Below are 21,533 nucleotides of genomic sequence, written 5' to 3'. Positions count from 1 at the left end.
TTTTAGTAATTTTAATACTCCCTCTATAACAACCGTCGTCGTTGATTATACTTAATGGCGCAATTCGTACCCTCACCTGCAGTTAGTAATATATTTGTTATATGCCAGATATCTAATCTAGGATCTCCAGTCTGTGAACCCAGAAGCCACAGGCCACGCACCGGACGATGCAGACGCTCAAACGAGATTGCCATCTATCTGTGTAGACTACCTAAGCCACGATTGGGAGGAGGAAGATGTCTGGACTTCTTGGAGATCAATGACGAGACATAAAAATGATATAGCCAACGGTGTGAGATTAGAAAACGCTAGCTGGAGAACCTGGTGGAAGCAGCGGAATAAACTGAAGACGATCAGCCCAGAAACTTTGAATTGGTATGTTCTTTTGCTCTTTTGGAGTTTTTACTCACCACATCATCAGGCTCAAAGATAGTGACGTTACCTGGTTGTACGGTCCTTTACACACTGCAGTCGATCCAGTACCTCAACCGAAAGCATCCACCCTGGAAGATCATATCGATTTAGATCAAGGACATGGTACAAAACCAATTTTAAAACATCGCACTATATCAGAATTACTCACGATGCCTAATCAATCATCACCTTCTATAGAAGCTATACCTGATGATGAGCAATCAGATGTACCTTCTGACTATCAGTCTGATGCGTCCGTTTCATCAGCAGCTTCACCAATTGAATCAAAAAGACCGAAATTCCCCAACTCTCATTCTGAACCACTCATTAAGACTGCTTTACATAACAGCGACACTATCAATCAACACAATAATGATTTGGATACTGCCTCTCCCGCATCTAAGTTAATGTCCCCAAATGCAACCAATTCAGATGGCGATGCCAGCAACACTAGCTCAATGGGCAGCAAAAGACACATCACTTTCAACAGCTTCGTAGAACAAAGGATATCGCTAGATGAACCAGAGCGTATAGCAGACGAAGCGTTGGCTTCAGATGAGGATGAGGTGTCTAGTGAAGATGAGGGATTGACGTTTAGAAGTAGATCATTATCAAACAACACTTCGAAATCGAGAACGAGGTCATCAAGTGCAGCGTCAGATTTATCCTCGATTCCTGCACCTGATCATATTACAATCGCGGAGATTGAACCAACAACGTTGAAAATTAATCCTCATGGATTAGACGAGGACGATTCTAGTTTCGATATAATCCAACCTCCTAATGATAGTAATCCAGACTACGTACCAACTGCACGTAGATCCTCATTTTACAATAATTCATCAGATGAAGACGATGATCAGGAACAATCAACGGCCGCATTTAGGTCTGAGGCACCACCATTAGCGTCACCCGCACATGGCTTCCTCCCTCAAGCTTGGGAAGATAATGACGAGTTTGACTACTTTAGTGGTAAATTTGATGACTTTGATGACGATGAAGATAATAAGGTCATCGAGGACATCAGTAAACAACCAGTACAAGCACACCACCAACCGAACGTGCGTAAAGGTGTCCTTAAGAAATCTCCAAGCTATGATAGAAACGTTGCCACAATTGGTGCAGTTCCTTCCACCGCTGTTGGTCCTGAACCTTCTGAAGAACGCGGTAGACGTCTCTAAGCGAGCATTTTGAAGGAGATTTTCACATGTAGAGCCATAAGGATACCTACAATCTCTAATAATGGATATTTATATATTAAAAAAAGGGGTAAACTTTACTAGTAAGAATACCGGATTAAAGTTTTCATCTGAACAATTTATGATCTATATAATTCTCTTAAATCCTATTTGTTTTATGTATTTTCAATTTTTAAGCAGTACTTTGTTTTCTAGAGATCCACATTGATGTGTTTCACAAATTTAATTTTTTTCAGCGTGCGATTTACCAGAAATTTTAGCGTACAAGACAGACGAAAGTTTATGAGAATATTCTACACCCCGATCAATAATTAAAGATGACGCTGTTTTAAGTTATGTCATTTGTCATGTGTGAAGATGTCTTTGAAAGTGCCATTTTGTCATTCCTTGTTGTTTGACCATTAACAGCATAACTATGCAGTTTATAACAACTAAGTTAACATTCGATGAGAATCCAGATAATCTTGCGCCAAGAATACCCTGGCCTAGAGAGCGTAACTTCTACACATCACAGATCAGGAAGCCAACATACACCTCTAGAGAACCGTTACCAGTCCAGCTTACTTTGAGTAAGGAACAACCAGACGATAGAACGACGCCACCAAGCTCCCACAAATTTGGAATTGGCTTCAAAGGCCAAAGCGCCCAACGCGCTGATGCTGAGGAGCTCTCGAGACAAAAGCGAGATTCTCTTGGTAGCTCCTTCAATATGTCTGCTAAAGTATGGTTTTTGAATGTGAGCAATCGAAGATCGATCGGAAGTGAACAACTCTGACGTCATACAGGATCAGCTTATGCTTGTATTAGATCCCTTAAACAGGCCGAAGGAAACAAAAGGCAAGCAGCAGAGGCGTCGCTCGTCTATCCTCAGGGCACTCGGTAGGGGTGGTATACCCGCCGATGCAGGAGTGGAACAGCGTCGAAAAGCCTCACTTGTACCTCTCCTCGACGAACCCGGCCAGATGGATGCACAAGGCGTACGTAGGAAGAGCAGTATTGTAGAGGCAATCAAGAGGCGCCCATCCGTTGAGGATGGTGAAGTGAACGATGAAGGACGTCCACAATTTAATCTCGATTGGCAGAACGAAAATGGAGGATTGTCGAGATCTCCCCAACCACGCAGGTGGTCAACCAGTGACAGTGACGTTTCGGAGTATAGACCTTTCCCTCTCTACATCCACGACAAGGTACTCACAAGTGTTGCGATTCCCTTCAGTCAGATTGTGTCGATCCACACGACACAGCTGCAAAGGGGCGTACCTAACGTGACTCCACCTGGTTCTCCGAAATCGCGCAAGGCAAGTCTAGCATTTGAAACACCAGAGGGAGGAAAATCGATGGAGGGTCCACGGAAGATTGCTGAGAAACCTGCTACGATTGAGATACAAGTTAAGAAAGGCCCAAACGCCCCAAACCTATCTAACACTGCTGATGGTACCATAAGTATCGAATTTTGGGACAGCCTAAGCGGACAGATTGAAGCAGACGTTATCTTGAAGTACATCCAAATGGTCAGAATGAACAGCAATAACGCCCCAGACGACGTTAGACACGCTGCACAGGATCTTGTTCATAGAGAGTCTCAAGGTGGACAAGCACAAACTGCTTGATGTTTTGCTTTTTTTTTTCTTTTACGAAATTATAACGATATGATGTACATGTATGATAGTAACGAAAATGTAAGGTATTTATTAATATGATTTAAATTCAATAGTCATCTTTTTCGCTCTCACTCCATTCTGAGAGATTGTCACTTTGTGCATAGTCATCCTCAACCCAGTGGTCGCCATGGAGAGGCTCATCCGCAAGGATTGTATACCATGACATCTCAGATGGTTTCTTCAAAGGGTTGGCTGCACTTTCGTTCAACGTCGCAGCTCTCCTTTCAGAATTCACGTCAGATTTCCTGCTCAAGAGTATCTAAGACGGTCAGAAAGTGAATAGCAAATGCAGAGACGCACGACTAGCCAGAGTCCCATAAGTATCTGCTCCTTCTGAGTTGTATTAGATATTACATCTCATGTAACGTACGGACTCACTCTCTCAGAATCGACAGCATCTAGTATATCCTTCAAATGTATCATCAGCCGCCGCAGACTACCAGCAGTTTCATCTAGGCCCCTAACAATATATTTGTCGTATAATTCATCCACTTTATTGCCAATTTCTGCTGGAATTGGACGTGAATTCAGCGTGCTATCATTTAACTTCCTAACAATCTGTCTAACAGCGTGTTTATCACCACCGAGGGTGTCTAATAACCGCTCTACTTTCGTATTGTCTACAACGCCCTTGCGCATTATATCTACGCGCTTCTTAACTGTTATCTACCAAGACTAGAGGAAATGAGATGGCGATAAAATATCTATGCGTAGCAGAAAAACCATCAATATCAAAATCAATTACTCAGATATTGTCATCCGGTTCTTATAATTCGAGGAATACGTCCAGTAAATTCATAAAGAACTATGACTTCAATTACAAAATGACAGGATACAATGGTAGACAAGTCTCATTCACAGTAACAGCCGTCGCTGGACACCTTACAGCCTCAGACTTCGGGAAAGATTACCGGAAATGGCACAGTTGCGATCCTCTGCAGTTGTTTGACGGTAGAGTTGAAGTCAGTACAGCCGGGAATATGTCAGCAATCGAGCAGAATCTCAAAAATGAAGCGAGATCGAGCAGTCACTTGATGATATGGACAGATTGTGATCGTGAAGGTGAACACATCGGTGCAGAGATAATGAGTATCTGCCGGAAAGCCAACCCAAGGATTGAAGTGAGCAGGGCGAAATTCTCAGCCATTATTCCAAAGTGAGCGCTTTGCTTTCTACCCTATTGTCTAACATTCACGATAGCCAGATACACAATGCTGCGCGTCATCCTGCTGAATTGGACATGAAACAGGTACGGGCTGTCGAAGCGCGTATTGAGCTTGATCTCCGGATTGGTGCCGCGTTTACGCGTCTGATGACTATGAATCTCTCCAAGCAGATTGCAGAATTAGATGGTAAGATGATCTCATATGGTATGTTTCTGTCATGTAAAACATTGTTATTTCTAAAGTACATACAGGCCCTTGTCAATTCCCCACACTTGGATTCGTTGTCGATCAATACCAACGCATAAAAGACTTCATATCAGAGGCGTTCTGGTACATTTTTGTGTCAATCATACACAGAGATGATGATGGCAAGGATAGCAATGTTGTTTTTCATTGGCAACGTGACAGACTTTTTGATCCAGATTTGTCGTTTATCCTTTATGAACAATGCGCCATCAATCCCTCAGCCCGTGTTACCAAAGTTGAAACCAAACCACATACAAAATACAAGCCATACCCATTAACCACCGTTGAGTTACAAAAATCGGGTTCGAGGTTGTTAAAATTATCCCCAAAGGAGGTACTAGACGTTAGTTCAAAATTTTGCTATGGTATTACAAATCTAACAAATTCAATAGATAGCAGAAAAGCTCTATCAGAAGGGGTTTCTCTCATATCCGCGTACAGAAACCGATCAGTATGATCCATCATTCGACTTTCACTCGCTTATCGATAAGCAAGCGAATGATGGCGTTTGGGGCTCTTATGCGAGGTCATTGACAGATAGTGGATTCGACAAGCCGCGCGAGGGGAAGAAAAATGATAAAGCGCACCCACCTATCCATCCAACAGCCCATGCATCTGGATTGACAGGCAATGATAAGCGAGTATATGAATACATAACCCGTCGCTTTCTCGCTTCATGCTCTAGAGACGCCAAAGGGAAAAACACTAATGCGGAAGTAGAAATCGCTGGGGAGATATTTAAAGCATCTGGCTCGGTATTACTGGAGAAGAATTACTTGAATGTCTTCCCTTACGACAAGTGGTCCAGTCATACGATACCTAATTTCACAGTAGGGCAGGTCTTCACACCATCTGTTTGCGAACTACGCGAGGGGAAGACGACACCACCGAATCTTCTTACTGAAGCAGATCTCGTTAGCTTGATGGACAAGCATGGTATTGGGACTGATGCGACTATCGCGGAGCATATTCACAAGATCATCGATAGAGAATATGTAATGGAACACAAGCAGGGTAATACAAAATACCTTGTACCGTCTACACTCGGTGTCGCTCTCGTTGAAGGATACAACAAGATGAATTTGGAGAAATCTGTATCTAAACCACAACTCAGACGCGAGAATGAGGAGAGAATGAACCGTATTGGTGAAGGTCTGGTAGAAAAAACCGACGTCCTTATAGAGTCCATTGACCAATATAAGGATATTTATATTCGGTCTGCTCGGCAATTTCAAGTTTTGGTCGAGAGTGTCAAGCATTACTTGCAAAATCCTGATGCGTTTGACGATAACGTTGTTAACGCTCAGGGAAACAATGATGAAGATGACTATGATGATGGCTTCGGTGGTGGCGGCAACGGCGGTGGTGGTAACGACAGCGACGACCACGATGGTGGTCCTCCCACTACTCGCCGAAGAGGGCGTCCACCGGGATCAAAGAATAAAACTACTAGGAATTCTACCGCCAATTCAAACTATCAAATGACGGTGTTCGAGCCATCCAAAACAAACACGCCTAAAGAAGGTCAAGTTAGGTGCAAATGTGATCTTTCTGCAAAGCGTTTTGTCACTCAACAAGGTGCAAACAAAGGGCGAGCATTCTGGAAATGTCCTAACACATCTAAGAGTGCGCAGTGTAATTTCTGGTCATGGGAAGATAGTCTCAATGTTGGAAATGCCAACACTCATCAAAATCAAGACGACGACTATAATCTAATAAACGACGATGAATTAATCGCCGATGACGATGGTGAGATCCCTTACTGTGATATGTGTGGCATGAATGGGCATTGGCCAGCATCTTGCAAGAATCCCCAAAGGGCACCTCCCAGAGAATCATCAAGTGGTGCAACAAGAGCTACCTCAAGGAAGGCCACTTCAAACTCTTCTACTAGCACCAAAAATGGCGATACTTGTTACAAATGCAACAAGAAAGGTCATTGGGCGAGCAATTGTCCTAATCCAGCCAAAGCACCAGCTAAGAGGAAAACATATACTAGGAAATCAACACAGAAAAGACAAAAAAGATCGTAATTTATTTAGAAACATCAGCATATACATCATATCTACGTTGGGAAGATAATGGTATTCCACTTCTTATTTGTTGAAGTTGTTCGACATCTGCATTATATCATTAATATTATTTATTAATTGTAATTCTATTTACCTATATCTGCATATACGATTGATTCCTGCTCGTCGGTGGTGGCGATGACTTGACCGGATGGATTGACGACTGTAGAGTGACCCCACTTATGGACTTTAGACAATGTCTAATGAATAGCTAAATCTGTACTTACGGCGTGGTATTCTGCTGTTTCGTCTCTTGCTGGACTGCACATAGCGACGTAAAACTGTATTGTGAGATTGATGTGTACACAAGTGAGTATCAACTTACTTGATTATCAACAGCACTGTTAATTAATTGGTGATTAATAAATTTTTTGAAAGGAATGAATAACCCACCGAGCTCTCTGGAGTAACTCCCAGTGTAATGGACCCGTTGTTGTGTTGAAAGCGCCTGGATAAATCATAGCAATACAGCCTGACATATGATTTGTGAGAAATCGTGACTTGAATAATAATATACACACCCTTGCGTGCTGCTATCATAGCCATCCTGTTGACTTTGTTAGCGTCGCTAACGAAATAAATAAAACGCGTACTCTGGGAACCTAACATCGTAACAAATGCCAAGTCCAATCTTGCCGAATGCTGGAGTCTGTCAGTGATGCTCAAACTTGTCATTAACCTATACTTACGACTATCAACGATGGTGATGTCAGAACCAGCAGTGAGCGTCTCACTTTCCTGTCTGTTGTTAACCCTAGCGTAATAATAAAAGTTTCCTCACTTTGAAAGAAATCTTGCCCGGTATGTCGATATCAAAGAGATGCAATTTGCGATGCTTGCCGATAAGGTTTCCCTCATTGTCATACACAGTAAGGGTGTTAAATATACGACCTGTACCTTCTTCGCGTTCTGGGATAGATCCACCGATTATGTGGACTTTTGCTTGCTTCGCAACGTCGCTCAGCATCTTTATCGACTCACTGAGCTCACCAGTAGGTTTACCAGGTGTTGGGATATTCTCTGCGTATTTCTCAAAGTATTTGACTCCATATGGGCTATTAAAGCATTCCTGGTGCGATTTAGATGTGAGTCAGCAGCTTTATATGACGCACAGGCAAGACGACCAAATCAGACTTCGTGGACGCTTCTAATATCAATTTTCTCGCTCTGTCGAGATTCTTCGTCTTATCAGGTGTTGTTCCACCCAGTTGGATTAGTGATAACTTGAAATTACGCATTAATGATGATGGTGATGGTTTGAACATAAGCTGAGATGTTCTGTTGTATAGGATTACATGAGGGTGCAATATGACTCTATTATTGATAGTATAGCGTCTACTACGTCGATATTATGGAAACAAACGCATGAAGAAATAGCAAGAAGGTGCTCGAATATACAATCTATAAAGTAATACAGTAGTAATGCTTATTTAATTACTTATCATGCGCTTAGAAAGGCTGATAATCGACCTTACTCATCATGACTAAATGAGGGTATATAAATGGTCATTCTGAATCCGGGATTCATCAGCTACAACGAAAAGCTAATAACAACAACAGTACAACAAGCACATTTATACAAAATTAGATTCACAGCAAGAATGTCCATTTCCAGACAAGTACAAAAGTCTTTCCAAAGCGTCGAGTCTACAGACGGTGACGGTGCACGTGTGTTCAGATCTATCGGAACACCACAGTTGCGTAATTTCCATCCATTCCTCATGCTTGACCACTTTAAAGTTGGCAAGGGTGCTGGTTTCCCAAACCACCCACATAGAGGTATGTATTGTACTGCTAAACTATCTTATCGCTAACAGCCACACAGGACAAGCTACAGTCACTATGATGTTGAAGGGGACCTTCAAACACGGCGATAACCAGGGCCATAGTGGATACATCCACGAGGGTGGCGTACAATTTATGAAAGCGGCATCTGGATTAATACACAGCGAAATGCCTGTCCAAGATAAGCCAACTGATCCGGTTCCTGAAGGTCTACAACTCTGGGTTGACCTTCCAGAGGGTGAGAAGAGCGCTAAGCCAGAATATCAGGAATTCTCAGATGAACAGCTCCCACGAGCATATCCACAGGGTAATGATGGCGACGTTGAGATAAAAGTCATTAGTGGAGAGACGAACGGTGTAAAATCTCCTGTTACAGTTTGTGCGGGATGTTGGTACTTCGATATCTCGCTGAAAAAGAAAGGTGCACAAGTTTTTCAGGATATACCATCAAACTGGAACACATTCTCGTACATTATCTCGGGAAATGCAAAGATGGGTGACAAGCAGGGTTTGAAAGCACACAGTACTATCACATTCACAAAGCAAGACGAACAAAATGGCTTACAAATTGAAGCCGAGGAGGATAACACCCGCTTGGTATTGATCGCGGGAGAGCCACTCAATCAAAAAGTCATACAATACGGACCATTTGTACTCTCCTCTGAGGAAGATATTTACAAGGCATTTGAAGATTATCAACTCGGTAGAAATGGATTTGAGAGGCAAAACCTCCAGGACTAGATATATTATAATCTGAAATAATGTTTTGTATTTTTATATTTAATAATTTCTTTTTCTATTATCTTGATAGTGTGTAGTCTCCTTCTTCCTTCCATACAACAAATATGTCAAGTACATCGTGAGTGCATTCGGTGGACGAATACCAATATATTCATACGAAATAGACAACGCGGTATCCATGTACACCCAGCCGCACTCTTCTCCATACTGGACCACTTCATGAGAAGGCCGATGCAGCAAGAGAGAGTTATCGGTGCATTATTAGGTAGCAGGAGCAGCGAGAGCGACGTAGAAGTTAAATCAGCCTTTGCTGTGCCACACTCTGAGAACGATGAGCAAGCTACTGTCGATTCTGAGCACCTCCAAAGCATGCTTGATTTACATTTGAAGGTCAATCCTAGAGAAGTTCTGGTAGGATGGTCAGTGTGCTCTTTGATAATGTACAGTTACTTACATCCACTAGGTACGCAACTGGATCATCCCTCAATGCCTACTCTGCACTCATACAGAACTTCTTCACTCAGCAAAACACACAACCATACAACGCAGTACATCTCACAGTAGACACTCAGAATTTCAACTTTAAGGACGCCGTTAAGGGATACCTTGGCAGCTCACTCGGACCGCTTCCAAAAATGGACAACTGTGTATTCCAATCACTCCCGGTCGATTTGTTGGTAAGAGAACAGGAGAAGGCAAGCTTAGATGCACTCGCTGCACCACCAAAGCAGACATTAGACGACATACCAGCCCTTCGTGCTGCGCTTGAGAAACTCTCTGCACAAATTGATGAAGTGTTGGCATATGTTGAGAAGGTAGTTAGCGGTGAGGTTGAAGGTGATGCTGTTGTCGGAAAGGCTCTTCTCTCAGCTGTCCAATCACTCTCAACGAGGTTTGAGGAGGGAGACCTCAACAAGATCCTCGATGCACACATCCAAGACACCAAGGCAGTCTCCTACTTGGCTGATCTCATACGCACACAGGCAGATATTGCATCCAGATTGAGCCTGCTCGGATAGATAGCTGGTTGACTAATTTAATTTAGACAAAAAAGCAAGAGTAGTGATGAATTATTCATTTGTATAACTGTTATTCACAAGTTTCCTTTCTCAAAACATTTTAATGTTGATTACTGCTTTTGTGGTGCACCGCTATTGACACCTACCATTCCCCATAATTGTCCTTTGAGCTCTTCAGTTTGACGTTTCTGATCCTCTTGGATAATCTTGGAGAATTCTTCCTTGTTGTCATTCCAGTATTTTTGTTCCAATTGATAGATCGCCTGCGCTTCTTTTCTCTTCAGGTCAAGATAGCTCAATGGTGGTTGACCTTTACCTGCATCTGTTGAGATGCTGACAGGAGAAGCTGGCGGTCTCATTGAACTGGCTCCAAAGCCCCAGCCAGATCTCTTAGGCTGAGCACCCTGGTTCTTCCAGTTTTCAATATGCTTTTGTCTCATATTCTCCTCAACCTTTGCCCATTCAACTGGGATATTTGTATCACCGTACTTTTTGAGTACTGGTCGGACATCTGATACATTGAACAAGGCAATACCTGGTTTAGGTAAGAGAAGTTTGGAGTATTCTAAAAATTTACTCACACTCAAGGAATGGAATGTGGGCAATCAGGTCTTTATTTCCCTTCTCGCCTTTCCATGGCTTTAAAATAAGACCATTATCTGGCTGCGCGTAGACATTCTCTCGATTTGTGTCTAGCACGATAACTTTGCTAAGGTCACGGTTGAGATAGCTAAGATCCTAAAGAAGGTCAGTGATCATATTTACGGCCCTAGTTTACCAACCTTGACGGTCTTACCATCCTTATACCTTGTTGACTCTCTGTAAAGCCTGTAAGGGACGTATGCACCAAATGGATCAAGCTTTTCGATAACTGGCATCGCCGTGTAATTTGGTTGAGTCGTGAATAATACAATCTCATAGAACTGTGAAAGGTAACCGAGGAAATACTCTGCACCTGGTCTCTTTGCTGTTCTCCATCCGTGTTGGCGCTAACCGGGTATTAGCAGGGGTCATCCTTGTAAATAATCACTCACATCCCAACTTGAAGAAACTAGCAGACCCTCTAAGTCGACTAATAAGGTGTATTTACGATCATTAGGTGGTGGCATCATTGGTGGGAGCAATTCTGACCATGCTGGCTTGTCGAACACGTCTGTGTATCCCCGGAGACGGCTAATGAGACGACTCCACCAACTATTGTCGATAGCCCCTTCACCTGCTTTCCTGATTCTCTCCTCTGCTTCCTTACGTTCTGCGTCGTCTTCCCAGTCTCTGGCGAGGTGTACAGCACCAGCAACAGCGCCCAAACCAGCCAATATCATCATAATACGCGAGTTCATTTGTCTGCGCTTCTCTATTGAGGACATGCTTCTTTTACCCTTTGCTTGTGCATTTGTGCTGCCACCAATTCTCAATGGCTCGTCTGTGGAGATATTCAGATCTGGTACTAAAGAGTCCAGCTTATCTGATGCTATAGACGTCTCTGGAAGTTCTTTCTTCTGTGGCTTCTCTATCTTCTCTGATGGTTCTTCTGAAGTGTTCTTCTTATCAGAAAACTGCCTGAGAAATACAGCCCTTCTGGCTACCTGTGGAGTTGCAACTGTTAATTCTCTAATAACTCCTGCTCTTAGTAAAGAGGTCATGACGGTCGAGTGCAAGAAGTCTTCTGCTCCGACAATCATCGATGATTTTAGACGGACACAGCGAGCCAATTTTAGATCTAGCGATTTGCCCGTATGATAGTAGCATAATAGCTACGGCTTCTGGTACGCTGAATTTCAACATCAACAGAAGTTATTGACGCAGAAGTTCAGAGGATAGCACAGTGAGGCTATGGAAAGGTGATAGAGACAGCTACAAAAGCTACAAAGCAATAGTCAACTTTGAAGACGCTGTTGTTGCTGTTTTATGGCATCCAAAGGTTGAAAACCAGCTATTCCTCTGCTGTGGGGGTACTGTGAGTTGTACAGCTACTAAATACGATTGTTAAACACCCATCAGATATTCCTATTCGATCTTAATATCTCTTCTCCGCTTATAAAAGCATCTGAAGCAAGCAAGACATGGAATGTTACAGAAGTCGAAATAAACAGCGTTAGTTAGATTTAACTACAGCTACAATTCTTTTTAATACTCCCTGTTAGATCTCTATTGACAGAAAAGCACAACAGGTGGCCTTTTGCGACGACTCTGGTGCTGTTGGCGTTTTAGACACCTCCACAGGCAAAACCAGACTATTCAGATACAAGCATGCGAACATAGCCAGTAAGGTTGCTTACAAGAATGGAAAAGATGGTGACCGTGAGTGTTATTTTCTCTCGATGAAAATATTCACAATCAGCAGTTCTCTCAGGATCCTACGACAGCAGCGCTCTCATATGGAATACATCGAAGGGGACGATAGGAGACACGCTCGATTTGAGCACACGCCAGGGCCAGTCTATGGCGCCTGCTTTTGTTCTTTCGCTCGCATCATCAGAAGATGGGAAGAAACTCGCTGTTGGTTCTGGAAATGGCTCTGTGTGGCTCTCCTCATCGCGTCTATCTAATGCAAGGGAAGTTACTGCTCACAATGGTCCCGTAGTCGGTCTTGCCTTCGTAAATGGTCGTCTTATCAGCTGCTCATTGTACCAATTATGTATCTGGAAGGAGAACCTCGAGGGTGTAGATTCTACTACGACTATAGATGGACTAGAAAAGGCGAACTGCATCGCTACGACGTCCACTCATGTCTACATCGGCGGGTTTGAGAAAAACGGCAAAGGCAGAGCTGTTGTTCTCCCATTGAGTTTATAGAATATTATATCATTTGTATTTTTACTCGTTCCTGCATTATCTATATTCTTCTTAATTTGCTCTCTCGTCATTTTGATTGTTGTGATCACTGCAATCATTGTCTCATAAACCTTCGACTATATTGTATTATGTGCTTATCTTGTGAAACCGCCACCTTATTTATATATATATATCCTACTTACTTTTTTCCTAACCCTCCTGGCTACGAATGATAGTTGTTCATTTGGCACCTCAGAAAACTATGCAGTCTTGTTAGCGCGATTATACAACTTTTATTCTTTCTTTAAGAACCTCTAATCGTGATTTCTAGCCTGCTTAGAGTTAAAGAAACTATAGGTTATTATCTACTCAACTTACCCTTGCTATTACTATCCTCGATAAACTTAGGTTATAGGTCGCTCCACATTTACTCTATACAGGCTGTCCGATATGCGCGTTCGTCATTTTCGTTTCTTCTCCCGTGTGAAAGTTCCTTGTGCTTATATGTCTAGTTATATGAACAGCGTCTAGGGAATTCGGGATTGTTGATGTAAATAGTCAGAAGGAAGCTTTTAAAATGGCTTGCTAACACGATTATATTACTATTATCAGACAACCAAGTTCTTCTGTTATCGTCTCGCTCAATCATTCCTTCACTTCTAGTATGTAAGCGCAGAGGGAACAGTGCTTCGACTTATAGCATCGGAGTCTATGCCCCAACTTGAAGGACTTTTCAAAATATACTGATTTTCACTTAGAATAGCTCTGTAAGATTTTGAACTTTAGGTATCTTCAATTCCTTCTCGATTGCGGCTCTTTTACTTTTAAACTTCACAATATAGTAAAACAGTTGTTTTATAAAAGATTTTCAAGCAAATTTATTCATTTGAACCTACATGGCCTAACGAGAGAATGTGCAAATCTTCAGGTACCTAAAGTTATCTACACGGGATAACAGTGCTCTTACAGTGTGTGGGCCTCTCCGTCATTCTGCTAAGCGAGGATGATACTGCATATACATGCGATTGCTGCAAGCACGCTATGTGAGATAACTTGCACGATCTTTGGAGATCCCCCCTTTAGAATTTTTACAGCCTGATTATGGGCTTAATAAGGTAAAACTTTAGTTAGATGTGAATGTGTTATGTTAATTCTTCCAGAAGTAATCCCTGGAAGAATGCCATTGATAATTTTACTTAAACAGTCACTCAAATAACCTTTCGAATTTGTCAACGCTCGGTCCTTGTCATCGTTAATCATGTATCGTTTGTCAAAAGGACGGATAAGATGGTTCGAACAGTGATGTTAGCGCTGTCTTACTTTTCCAAGTGTACTCCGTATAAAGCCTGTCCGCCCCGGAAAGCATTTCCACAAAGGTCATTAGGGGGCAGGTTATGATCACTAAAGTCATCATTACGCTTGTCCTCTTGAGTTCATGTCGATACATCAGCACATCTATTTACGCCTGCAGAACAAGGCCATGTCATTCAGACTGAAGCATATTATCATTAAATACTTGTCTTGGGTTTGTAAAGCAAAGTGACTATCCCGGTTTCCCTGCACAATCTTGGAAGTACCATGATTCACCATTACGATACAAAGGGCAGACAGGAATATTACATAGTGAACCAGCTTCATGATGCCCGGTCCAAATATGGTCTTGAAACTGCCGTAAGGTAGAGAACCGGTACCATAAGCCAGTCCTAGTAATTTGTTAGTAAAAATAACGTTTATGAAGTCAAATATGACCAGCTAATATGTTTTTCGTAAGTCCAATATGCCCATTTTGGGTATCTTCTGCAGAAGTTTTGTTTGTCTTCAACATATTCCTTCCATTGATTTGAGTCTATGACTTTCGATTCATCCATGACATTGATATAAAGACAAAGAAAGTTGAAAAACGGAGTTTATATTTTGTAAATTCAGGAACACGAAAAGAAAATAATAATGTAAAAAATGGTTGCTGAGCCATTTTCGTAAAAGGCTTTCATTGTTTATTTTGAGTTTGATGCAAAATAAAATTCAGCTAAATGAGCATTAGTGATGTGAGTAAAAATAAGTGGCCATTCCGTGTAAGCCCTAACTAATTTTTGGGGTACTGTCCGCGTAATTGTTCGGCATAAAGGAGATGCCGTGATTGCTAATGAAGCAGCCCAAAATTAGTACTCAAACTACCTTTCCTAAACACTATTTGTTCTAACGACTCATGTTTTGATTTTTTTTCATCTTTTGACGTATGTATGTACCAAGATACAGGACAAAACCAGAAAATCATACAATTTGTAAGTCTGATCATTTCTTGAACTTCAATAAAAGCTGAACACGGTTACCTAATCCGATATACTGCTTCTGATGAACATTGAAATGATATCACATTATGCATTGGTATAATAGTTCCAATCAAATTTTACATAAGGATGCACCTACAAGTCCAAGAAGGTATGGTCCTAGTTAGTCTGTTTTATAGCTCCTATGATCCCTTCCAATTTTGTATATGTTCAATTTTGTATGTCTGTGGATAAAAGCAAGATTGCGCTTACTGTAGAATGATAGAAATAGAGATGTAAAAGTTGGAAAAAGCACACAACATCCTAAATGTAAAAATAACGCTTTTCAGGTACCAGAAAACGGCTGAAATCAACCAATACTTGTATTAACGTAATCTTCACTTGTAATGTGCTCTTTCCATTAGTGTTTTACACTTATTGAGAGACAGTAAAAGTGAGATCGTATTTATTCTGACGTCAATGTAGTTCAGACGCATGTGTTGACTACATTTACTGGTGCTCTCTAAGCGGCGCAAACGGATATGCGCAAGTTAAGTAAGAGGAGCGAAATCAAAGCATGTTACTGTTTACATTAATCACTTACTCAACTGAACTCAATAGCAGGGGTTGTTTGCGATCGCTAACATGCACTGTTCAATTTCAGCTACGACCTGGTACCAATTATGTATCTGGAAGGGGAACATCGAGGATGTAGACTCTACTACGACTATAGATGGGCTAGAGAAGGCGAACTGCACCGTTACAACGGTCACTCACTATTACATCAGCGGTTTCTAGAAGAATGGAAAAGATGGGGCTATTGTTCTATCATTGAGTTTATAGCATATTATATCCTTTGTATTTTCACTCGTTCCTGCATTGTCTATATTCTTATCGTTATCATCCATGGCAAGTGATGGCCTCTTTGATGAGTGAGTGGGTTCTGTGTACTTAATTTTAAAACTAACACGCCTAAAGGCTCGCAGAATTACTTTACACTCGGCACTGCACTATCACTGCCGCTCATTCACCACACAAACCGCCAAATCCAAATTCCGGACTCCTCAGATGGCTCACGAACATCAGAGAGAAATGTGCATTCGGTACAGGAAAGATAATATTTCGTCTGATCTTCCCAGAGATGGATATGAAGCGCAGATATGGTGTCAAGGAGCACACGCTCGTACCACTTCTCAGCAGCATTCTCGGCGTAGATATTCCACTAACATCTCACTGTCTCGGCATCGCCGCTTACAATGCCCTATCTAAAGTGCCGTCATCGTCGAAGCGGACATGCTTATCTCTCCATAGAATCGACGAACTCCTCAATGAGTTAGCAGCGAAATGTATATGGAGTAGTGATTGCGTAAAGGTAAATAAAAGTAGACGTACGAAGGATGACATACTACGCGATTTATTCTCCGGATTAACACCCGAAAGTGTAGCATTTACAGTCCAGGTGGGTAGATCATTAGTCAATGCTTACGAATAACATTATTGCAGGTTATCCTCAAAGATATCACACCTCTGCTTTTTCCCTCTCCTGCAAAGTCATTGATGGATTGCAATAGCAACTCGTACACCAAATTGACCTTACATGATACAATGGCCGCATGGCATTGGTACATGCCGAAAATATATTCCAAAATGGCTGACCTGGATTTGTCTGCCGACGCCATCGATGAGCTACCTCTTGACGCTACGCCTTTCCAATGCATCCAATTAATACAGTCCCGTCCAGGGGTCCAATTAGAAGTAAGTCTATACCATGGCTTGAAGCTCTCGCCTAACCCAATAGATTCCTTCATGCATCAAAGGACAATCTCTAAGACATGCGCTGGACGTCAATCAGGGCTGCGAGCAATTAATGGCCGAAACAAAATACGATGGTGGGTGTCATACCTATGTAGAGTTTGTGCTAATACTATTACAGGGGAAAGAGTGCAGATACATATCATAGATCAGGATATTATCAAAATTTTCTCTAAGTCAAAAGTAGATAGTACATCGGACAGGGCAGGTATTGTTCCCATAATAAGAGAGGCACTGGGGCTTCCTTCTAAGAGCTATCCTCCAGGTTTTCCAGATGGAGAATTCAATGATTCGCTCACCTCCTCAGAGCCCACACGGGGTATTACCTCAGGAATTTTCGAAGCCGAGATGGTTGCTTTCGATAGGCGCAAAAACAAAATCGATGAATATTACAGGATCAGGGAGCTGTTGCAATCATGCAAGGGCAACAACAAATTATCCAATTTTGAAGCAATGTGAGGGTGTTTCGTAGTACACCACACCGCTAATTACTGTCAGGAATTCAAACAGCAGTTTAGAGAGCGTCGACGAGAATCTAAATGATTGTTCGAAAAGACATCTTGCTGTAGTGTTTTTCGATATTCTCCATCTTGACGGGAGGGATCTCACAGACGAGCCTCTTTCTAATCGCAGGGAGATACTTGAAGAGGTGGTGCGCAAAGTACCTCAATTTGTTTGTCTTATTGCTTGCGTTTGCACTCATCTCACAATTCTCAGAGTATGCTCTCGCAAGTTGACAAAATAGACATCCGCAACTCAAACAAGGCTATGCACGTAAGTAGTAATATGAGTGAAGGGTTACATCTAACTTTTTCAGTCACTCCAGCGAATATATGCATCAAACATCGCAAACTGTCAGGGTTCGTCGCCTTCACCTATATTATAATTACGTCTCACTTCACCAGAGGGCCTCGTATTAAAGCCGAGCTATGGTACCTATAACTGTTCACGATTACGTTGGGTGAAGGTAAGTTGTCGTATTTAAAAAATCCTTCGCGGAAGCTTAATCAACTCTCAGATCAAACGAGATTATATACCTGGATTGGGAGACACAGCTGATTTTGTCATTATTGGTGCACGACATGACCCACAGCGCGGTCGTGAGCTATTGGGTAGGCTGATCGCAAAATATCGTTCCTTCTGACATCAATAGTCCTCCCGCATGTGTTGACTACATTCACTGTTGCTCTCAAAGCGAAGCAAACGGATATGCGCAAGCTACGTAAGAGGAGCGGAATCAATGTAAGTTATAATCAATTATATCATTACACGACTCAACTCAATACAACAGCAATGGGATGTTCGCGACCACTATCATGCGTTGTTTGAGGTCAGCTATGGTCTGGTACGGTCTGAACTAGAGGACCTCAACTTGGAAGCCAAGTGCAGGGCGGGAGAGAGCGTAAGTAAAAATATCATCGCTCTTTGCTCAACTAAATTGCCAGCCATCGCTACCTTATACATATTCATTCGAGAGAGGCTTAAAGATACCTACAATCCTATTCCAGCGACCTATCCTATTTGAGCTCACAGGCGCATCCTTCACCCGCAAGCCTAGATCAAAGGTAAGCATCGATAATTCTTGCATACATCCCATTAATATGATCAGTGGTACGAGCTGCGCTTCCCGAGAATAACAAAAGTATACAACGATAAAGCTAAAGCATGGGATAGTGGACTTACATTACGCGACCTCCAGAGTTTGGCATTAAATTCCATCGACACGGATAGACAGGATGCGGAAGATGAAATAAAGGGTGTTTTCGAAGGATACACTATCAACAGGTGTGACAAATGGCTCACAGTCTTGAAGCAATCTGAAAATAGCCATTCGTGGGAGAAATGCAAGACATGGCTTGACCCTGCCATAAAAAATTTTGGAGAAGACAAGGAATTTTCTTCTAATAGTTTGATGCTCGAATCAGATGTCTCCAGTAGTGACGACAAGCTTTTAGCGGGGGTCATCCCTCGGTACCGCCACCAGACACCCGCCACTTCTCCCAAAACTATCTCGCAAGTACTTGGCAAGCGCGGTCGTGAAAATTACGATGATAGGACCGAAGATGAAGAATCATGTGCGTCCGAGCAGTTCAAGTCCACACAGGAACTCGACGAACAAACGGAGGAGGAACCCATCCATGTGGCAGATTTAACGGAGACACCACAGACACCCAACAGGAGACCATATATTAGTACACCACTAACACCTCAGAAACGCGGCAAGGCTGTTCCGCCGCTCGATCGTTGTTTAATTTTCGCTGATTCACATAACGCAACTAGAGGGTTAGACAGATCAGCAATCTCTCTCGGAAATGGCCTGGATAGATTGTTTGACTATGTTGGATGGTATATGCGTCCACAAGACTGTGATTTCGCAGGTCGTATTGCCCTTGTCGTACTCTCTACCACTCGTCTTGGGGTCGTAGCTGCACTCAAATCCCGAAAAAATTACATCGATAGAGAGTTCACAGGTGTATCCCTTGGAAGGGTTGTCACGCTGGTCGTTGACGCCCAATCAGATCAGCCCATTAGCGGTTATAGACAGATATGGGATTCGCTCGACATGTAATTTATCGCTTATTGATGATGGATATGTACTTCTTACTGTATTTCATTGTCTCAAGGTTCTATAGGATCAGATATCCCAAAAGTAGCAAAATTGAGAGCATTCCCAGATAGTGAGAAGAGGTGTGGTGTACTCCCATAATACATACCAATAGAGGATCAAAAATTTGTATAAAAAACACCATACGTCGATCATTATCGTGTCAATGAACTGAATCATCTGTATAGTCTAGGTGTTCAGATAACGACTAATGAAGAAGAAGATATAATTGCTTTTCTAAGATACTTTTTTCCATAATTTGTAATAGCTACAATCTAAGTTTCGGCCATATTAGAAATGTAGGCGGTTGCTTGACCTAACTGATAGTCTCTTGAACACTTTGTTCAAAGGTAGTATCGAAAAGACCTACATCGCTATAATAGGGTTGTCAGTCGACCCCGAAGCATCTTATGTCATCTTCATGAGCCCCTACGCGTAAGTCCAGCAGTGTGAAGCATTTCGGCATACGTCATCTGATTGACATACGTCTGATTTATGAAATACTGCAAATGCTAATCTCGCAAGCTAAGCTTAGCCATCCGAGGGAGAATAAGTTTTTGTGAGGTAGTGCAAAAATTGAATTCGTAATACTATTATTCACTTAAAGAAGTAGCGCAAAGGAGAATGAGATCTCACATTGACGATCCAGGAGGCAATTCCGAAGTTTGCTCACACGATTAGATTGACATAACTACCAAGTTCAACTCGATATGACAAGACTGTAATGTCGAAACGAATGAGGTGGAACGGTACTTCATCAACCAACTTGACCATGTCAAAATCAAAACATTGATAATTTTGTTGTAATTTGTCAGCATTTATTGGTGTTTATCAACATAGAATGCAATTTTTATATTCTTTTATCTGTCTACTCAATGTTTTACAAACTCATTATGCCACAAAAACACGTGAAATAATATGTGAATACTCGGGAAAACAGACTAAACGGACTGGTTATGTTATCATTTTAAATGAGAATCACAATATACTACCTTGGAGGCGATCATCGCCATGTTAAATTGTGTGACGACATATAATCTGCGACAAAAAAATAGAGAGTTGTAAACACAAATAAAAATTTACATGTTTAGAAAAATAATAATAGTAACTAATTGATCTTTTTCTTTTTTATTAAAGTATCAACCAAAAAACTTTACTTGCGCCGTGAAAACAGCAAAAAAAAAAAATATGGTGAAACTGGGATTCGAACCCAGGACGGCTAAGCCATGTGAACTCAACACACAGCCGGGGTGGCTGAAATCACTTCGAATTGAAGCTCTTTCTTAAGTCACACCGTATGGACCAGACTAACGCATTTCACCATTGCGCCATTGAGGCATCTGATATCATCATATCATGATACGAGATAGTTACGCTTTTTTATGATTTTGTCTTTTGTCAAAAAGTCTGTGTTGAGTCACAATACAGAACAGAATGCTCAGAAAGGCTCTAGGCGCTGTCCGTACCACTCCTATACACATGCTCCACTTCGACACCGCGGTGCTGACACCAACCGAGAGGTTACGCATGAAAGCCGAGGCTTACATGGTGAGAACGCTCACGAGATCTGGCGATCATCCCGCGCGTAACATCGTAACAAGTATTCTGCGTAAGCCAAGGAAGAAGTTCACTTCACCCTTGAACGCAACGGTGCGCAACACACCAATGCTTGAGGGTCTAAAGGAGATGGAAACTATAGTAGCCCATCCTTTCGTACCCTGGGTACCTGCAACACTAAGCTTTTCACGAGCAGAGGATAAAGACCAAGCAA

General features: G+C 42.0%; 10 protein-coding genes and 1 pseudogene across 11 annotated transcripts; 7 read left to right on the top strand and 4 right to left on the bottom strand.

Annotated features, from left to right (window-relative positions):
- The first annotated feature begins 25 nt into the window (after nucleotides 1-25).
- WALSEDRAFT_60144 (hypothetical protein) lies at nucleotides 26-1,793 on the top strand. The gene is made up of 3 exons (XM_006957784.1): nucleotides 26-81; nucleotides 131-375; nucleotides 422-1,793. Exons 1-3 carry the CDS (start codon nucleotides 55-57, stop codon nucleotides 1,593-1,595), a joined length of 1,446 nt encoding a protein of 481 aa, XP_006957846.1. The 5' UTR covers nucleotides 26-54; the 3' UTR covers nucleotides 1,596-1,793.
- On the top strand, nucleotides 1,777-3,452 carry WALSEDRAFT_60143 (hypothetical protein). The gene has a single exon (XM_006957783.1). The coding sequence runs from the start codon at nucleotides 2,408-2,410 to the stop codon at nucleotides 3,221-3,223; it is 816 nt and encodes a 271-aa protein (XP_006957845.1). The 5' UTR covers nucleotides 1,777-2,407; the 3' UTR covers nucleotides 3,224-3,452.
- WALSEDRAFT_60142 (hypothetical protein) lies at nucleotides 1,777-3,994 on the bottom strand. Its single transcript, XM_006957782.1, has 3 exons — nucleotides 3,653-3,994; nucleotides 3,575-3,607; nucleotides 1,777-3,533 (listed from the first exon to the last, which is right to left on the bottom strand). Exons 1-3 carry the CDS (start codon nucleotides 3,911-3,913, stop codon nucleotides 3,321-3,323), a joined length of 507 nt encoding a protein of 168 aa, XP_006957844.1. The 5' UTR covers nucleotides 3,914-3,994; the 3' UTR covers nucleotides 1,777-3,320.
- Nucleotides 3,964-6,719, top strand: WALSEDRAFT_51054 (prokaryotic type I DNA topoisomerase; the record flags this gene model as incomplete). The annotated part of the gene is made up of 6 exons (XM_006957781.1): nucleotides 3,964-4,430; nucleotides 4,475-4,626; nucleotides 4,683-4,921; nucleotides 5,079-5,936; nucleotides 5,994-6,435; nucleotides 6,484-6,719. 6 exons carry the CDS (start codon nucleotides 3,964-3,966, stop codon nucleotides 6,717-6,719), a joined length of 2,394 nt encoding a protein of 797 aa, XP_006957843.1.
- Nucleotides 6,706-9,333, top strand: WALSEDRAFT_60139 (hypothetical protein). Its single transcript, XM_006957780.1, has 11 exons — nucleotides 6,706-6,806; nucleotides 6,853-6,937; nucleotides 6,986-7,039; nucleotides 7,084-7,099; nucleotides 7,152-7,230; nucleotides 7,280-7,305; nucleotides 7,352-7,400; nucleotides 7,448-7,496; nucleotides 7,540-7,827; nucleotides 7,871-8,535; nucleotides 8,582-9,333. The coding sequence occupies exons 10-11, from the start codon at nucleotides 8,261-8,263 to the stop codon at nucleotides 9,282-9,284; spliced, it is 978 nt and encodes a 325-aa protein (XP_006957842.1). The 5' UTR covers nucleotides 6,706-6,806; nucleotides 6,853-6,937; nucleotides 6,986-7,039; nucleotides 7,084-7,099; nucleotides 7,152-7,230; nucleotides 7,280-7,305; nucleotides 7,352-7,400; nucleotides 7,448-7,496; nucleotides 7,540-7,827; nucleotides 7,871-8,260; the 3' UTR covers nucleotides 9,285-9,333.
- Nucleotides 6,721-8,023, bottom strand: WALSEDRAFT_17476 (carbon-nitrogen hydrolase; the record flags this gene model as incomplete). The annotated part of the gene is made up of 10 exons (XM_006957679.1): nucleotides 6,721-6,806; nucleotides 6,853-6,937; nucleotides 6,986-7,039; nucleotides 7,084-7,099; nucleotides 7,152-7,230; nucleotides 7,280-7,305; nucleotides 7,352-7,400; nucleotides 7,448-7,496; nucleotides 7,540-7,827; nucleotides 7,871-8,023. The coding sequence occupies 10 exons, from the start codon at nucleotides 8,021-8,023 to the stop codon at nucleotides 6,721-6,723; spliced, it is 885 nt and encodes a 294-aa protein (XP_006957741.1).
- A 46-nt stretch (nucleotides 9,334-9,379) lies between the features above and the next one.
- On the top strand, nucleotides 9,380-10,838 carry WALSEDRAFT_60138 (Mov34-domain-containing protein). Its single transcript, XM_006957779.1, has 3 exons — nucleotides 9,380-9,402; nucleotides 9,449-9,703; nucleotides 9,748-10,838. Exons 1-3 carry the CDS (start codon nucleotides 9,389-9,391, stop codon nucleotides 10,301-10,303), a joined length of 825 nt encoding a protein of 274 aa, XP_006957841.1. The 5' UTR covers nucleotides 9,380-9,388; the 3' UTR covers nucleotides 10,304-10,838.
- WALSEDRAFT_17896 (HAD-like protein) lies at nucleotides 10,414-11,625 on the bottom strand (the record flags this gene model as incomplete). The annotated part of the gene is made up of 4 exons (XM_006957689.1): nucleotides 10,414-10,838; nucleotides 10,885-11,041; nucleotides 11,086-11,292; nucleotides 11,338-11,625. 4 exons carry the CDS (start codon nucleotides 11,623-11,625, stop codon nucleotides 10,414-10,416), a joined length of 1,077 nt encoding a protein of 358 aa, XP_006957751.1.
- A 362-nt stretch (nucleotides 11,626-11,987) lies between these two features.
- On the top strand, nucleotides 11,988-13,149 carry WALSEDRAFT_57135 (WD40 repeat-like protein; the record flags this gene model as incomplete). Its single annotated transcript, XM_006957778.1, has 5 exons — nucleotides 11,988-12,069; nucleotides 12,118-12,260; nucleotides 12,305-12,397; nucleotides 12,448-12,604; nucleotides 12,648-13,149. 5 exons carry the CDS (start codon nucleotides 11,988-11,990, stop codon nucleotides 13,097-13,099), a joined length of 927 nt encoding a protein of 308 aa, XP_006957840.1. The 3' UTR covers nucleotides 13,100-13,149.
- A 3,732-nt stretch (nucleotides 13,150-16,881) lies between these two features.
- On the top strand, nucleotides 16,882-19,122 carry WALSEDRAFT_60137 (DNA ligase/mRNA capping enzyme). Its single transcript, XM_006957777.1, has 13 exons — nucleotides 16,882-17,100; nucleotides 17,144-17,234; nucleotides 17,279-17,612; nucleotides 17,656-17,830; nucleotides 17,875-17,931; nucleotides 17,975-18,017; nucleotides 18,063-18,124; nucleotides 18,176-18,269; nucleotides 18,311-18,399; nucleotides 18,449-18,559; nucleotides 18,603-18,722; nucleotides 18,767-18,799; nucleotides 18,867-19,122. Exons 1-13 carry the CDS (start codon nucleotides 16,903-16,905, stop codon nucleotides 18,867-18,869), a joined length of 1,410 nt encoding a protein of 469 aa, XP_006957839.1. The 5' UTR covers nucleotides 16,882-16,902; the 3' UTR covers nucleotides 18,870-19,122.
- Nucleotides 19,123-20,951: 1,829 nt separating this feature from the next.
- Nucleotides 20,952-21,084, bottom strand: WALSEDRAFT_t40 (annotated as a pseudogene). Its single transcript has one exon. The product of its transcript is annotated as a tRNA-OTHER (tRNA).
- Nucleotides 21,085-21,533: the final 449 nt, after the last annotated feature.

Source organism: Wallemia mellicola (assembly GCF_000263375.1).
Source record: "Wallemia mellicola CBS 633.66 unplaced genomic scaffold WALSEscaffold_7, whole genome shotgun sequence".
NCBI lineage: Eukaryota > Fungi > Basidiomycota > Wallemiomycetes > Wallemiales > Wallemiaceae > Wallemia > Wallemia mellicola.
The sequence above is the reverse complement of the archived record's forward strand: the minus strand, read 5'-3'. Positions and strand labels throughout refer to the sequence as shown.

Bases quoted from the DNA above. Each gene is read 5' to 3' on its own strand.
- WALSEDRAFT_60144 (XM_006957784.1), top strand. From the start codon at position 55: ATGGCGCAATTCGTACCCTCACCTGCA. The intron at 82-130 runs GTTAGTAATATA...TAGGATCTCCAG, and splicing joins AATTCGTACCCTCACCTGCA to TCTGTGAACCCAGAAGCCAC. The intron at 376-421 runs GTATGTTCTTTT...CCACATCATCAG, and splicing joins AGCCCAGAAACTTTGAATTG to GCTCAAAGATAGTGACGTTA.
- WALSEDRAFT_60143 (XM_006957783.1), top strand. From the start codon at position 2,408: ATGCTTGTATTAGATCCCTTAAACAGGCCGAAGGAAACAAAAGGCAAG.
- WALSEDRAFT_60142 (XM_006957782.1), bottom strand. From the start codon at position 3,913: ATGCGCAAGGGCGTTGTAGACAATACGAAAGTAGAGCGGTTATTAGAC. The intron at 3,608-3,652 runs GTGAGTCCGTAC...AATACAACTCAG, and splicing joins ATGCTGTCGATTCTGAGAGA to AAGGAGCAGATACTTATGGG. The intron at 3,534-3,574 runs GTGCGTCTCTGC...TGACCGTCTTAG, and splicing joins TTATGGGACTCTGGCTAGTC to ATACTCTTGAGCAGGAAATC.
- WALSEDRAFT_60139 (XM_006957780.1), top strand. From the start codon at position 8,261: ATGGTCATTCTGAATCCGGGATTCATCAGCTACAACGAAAAGCTAATA. The intron at 8,536-8,581 runs AGGTATGTATTG...TAACAGCCACAC, and splicing joins TTCCCAAACCACCCACATAG to AGGACAAGCTACAGTCACTA.
- WALSEDRAFT_60138 (XM_006957779.1), top strand. The intron at 9,704-9,747 runs GTCAGTGTGCTC...TACATCCACTAG, and splicing joins AGAGAAGTTCTGGTAGGATG to GTACGCAACTGGATCATCCC.
- WALSEDRAFT_60137 (XM_006957777.1), top strand. From the start codon at position 16,903: ATGGATTGCAATAGCAACTCGTACACCAAATTGACCTTACATGATACA. The intron at 17,235-17,278 runs GTGGGTGTCATA...ATACTATTACAG, and splicing joins GGCCGAAACAAAATACGATG to GGGAAAGAGTGCAGATACAT. The intron at 18,560-18,602 runs GTAAGTAAAAAT...CTAAATTGCCAG, and splicing joins AGTGCAGGGCGGGAGAGAGC to CCATCGCTACCTTATACATA.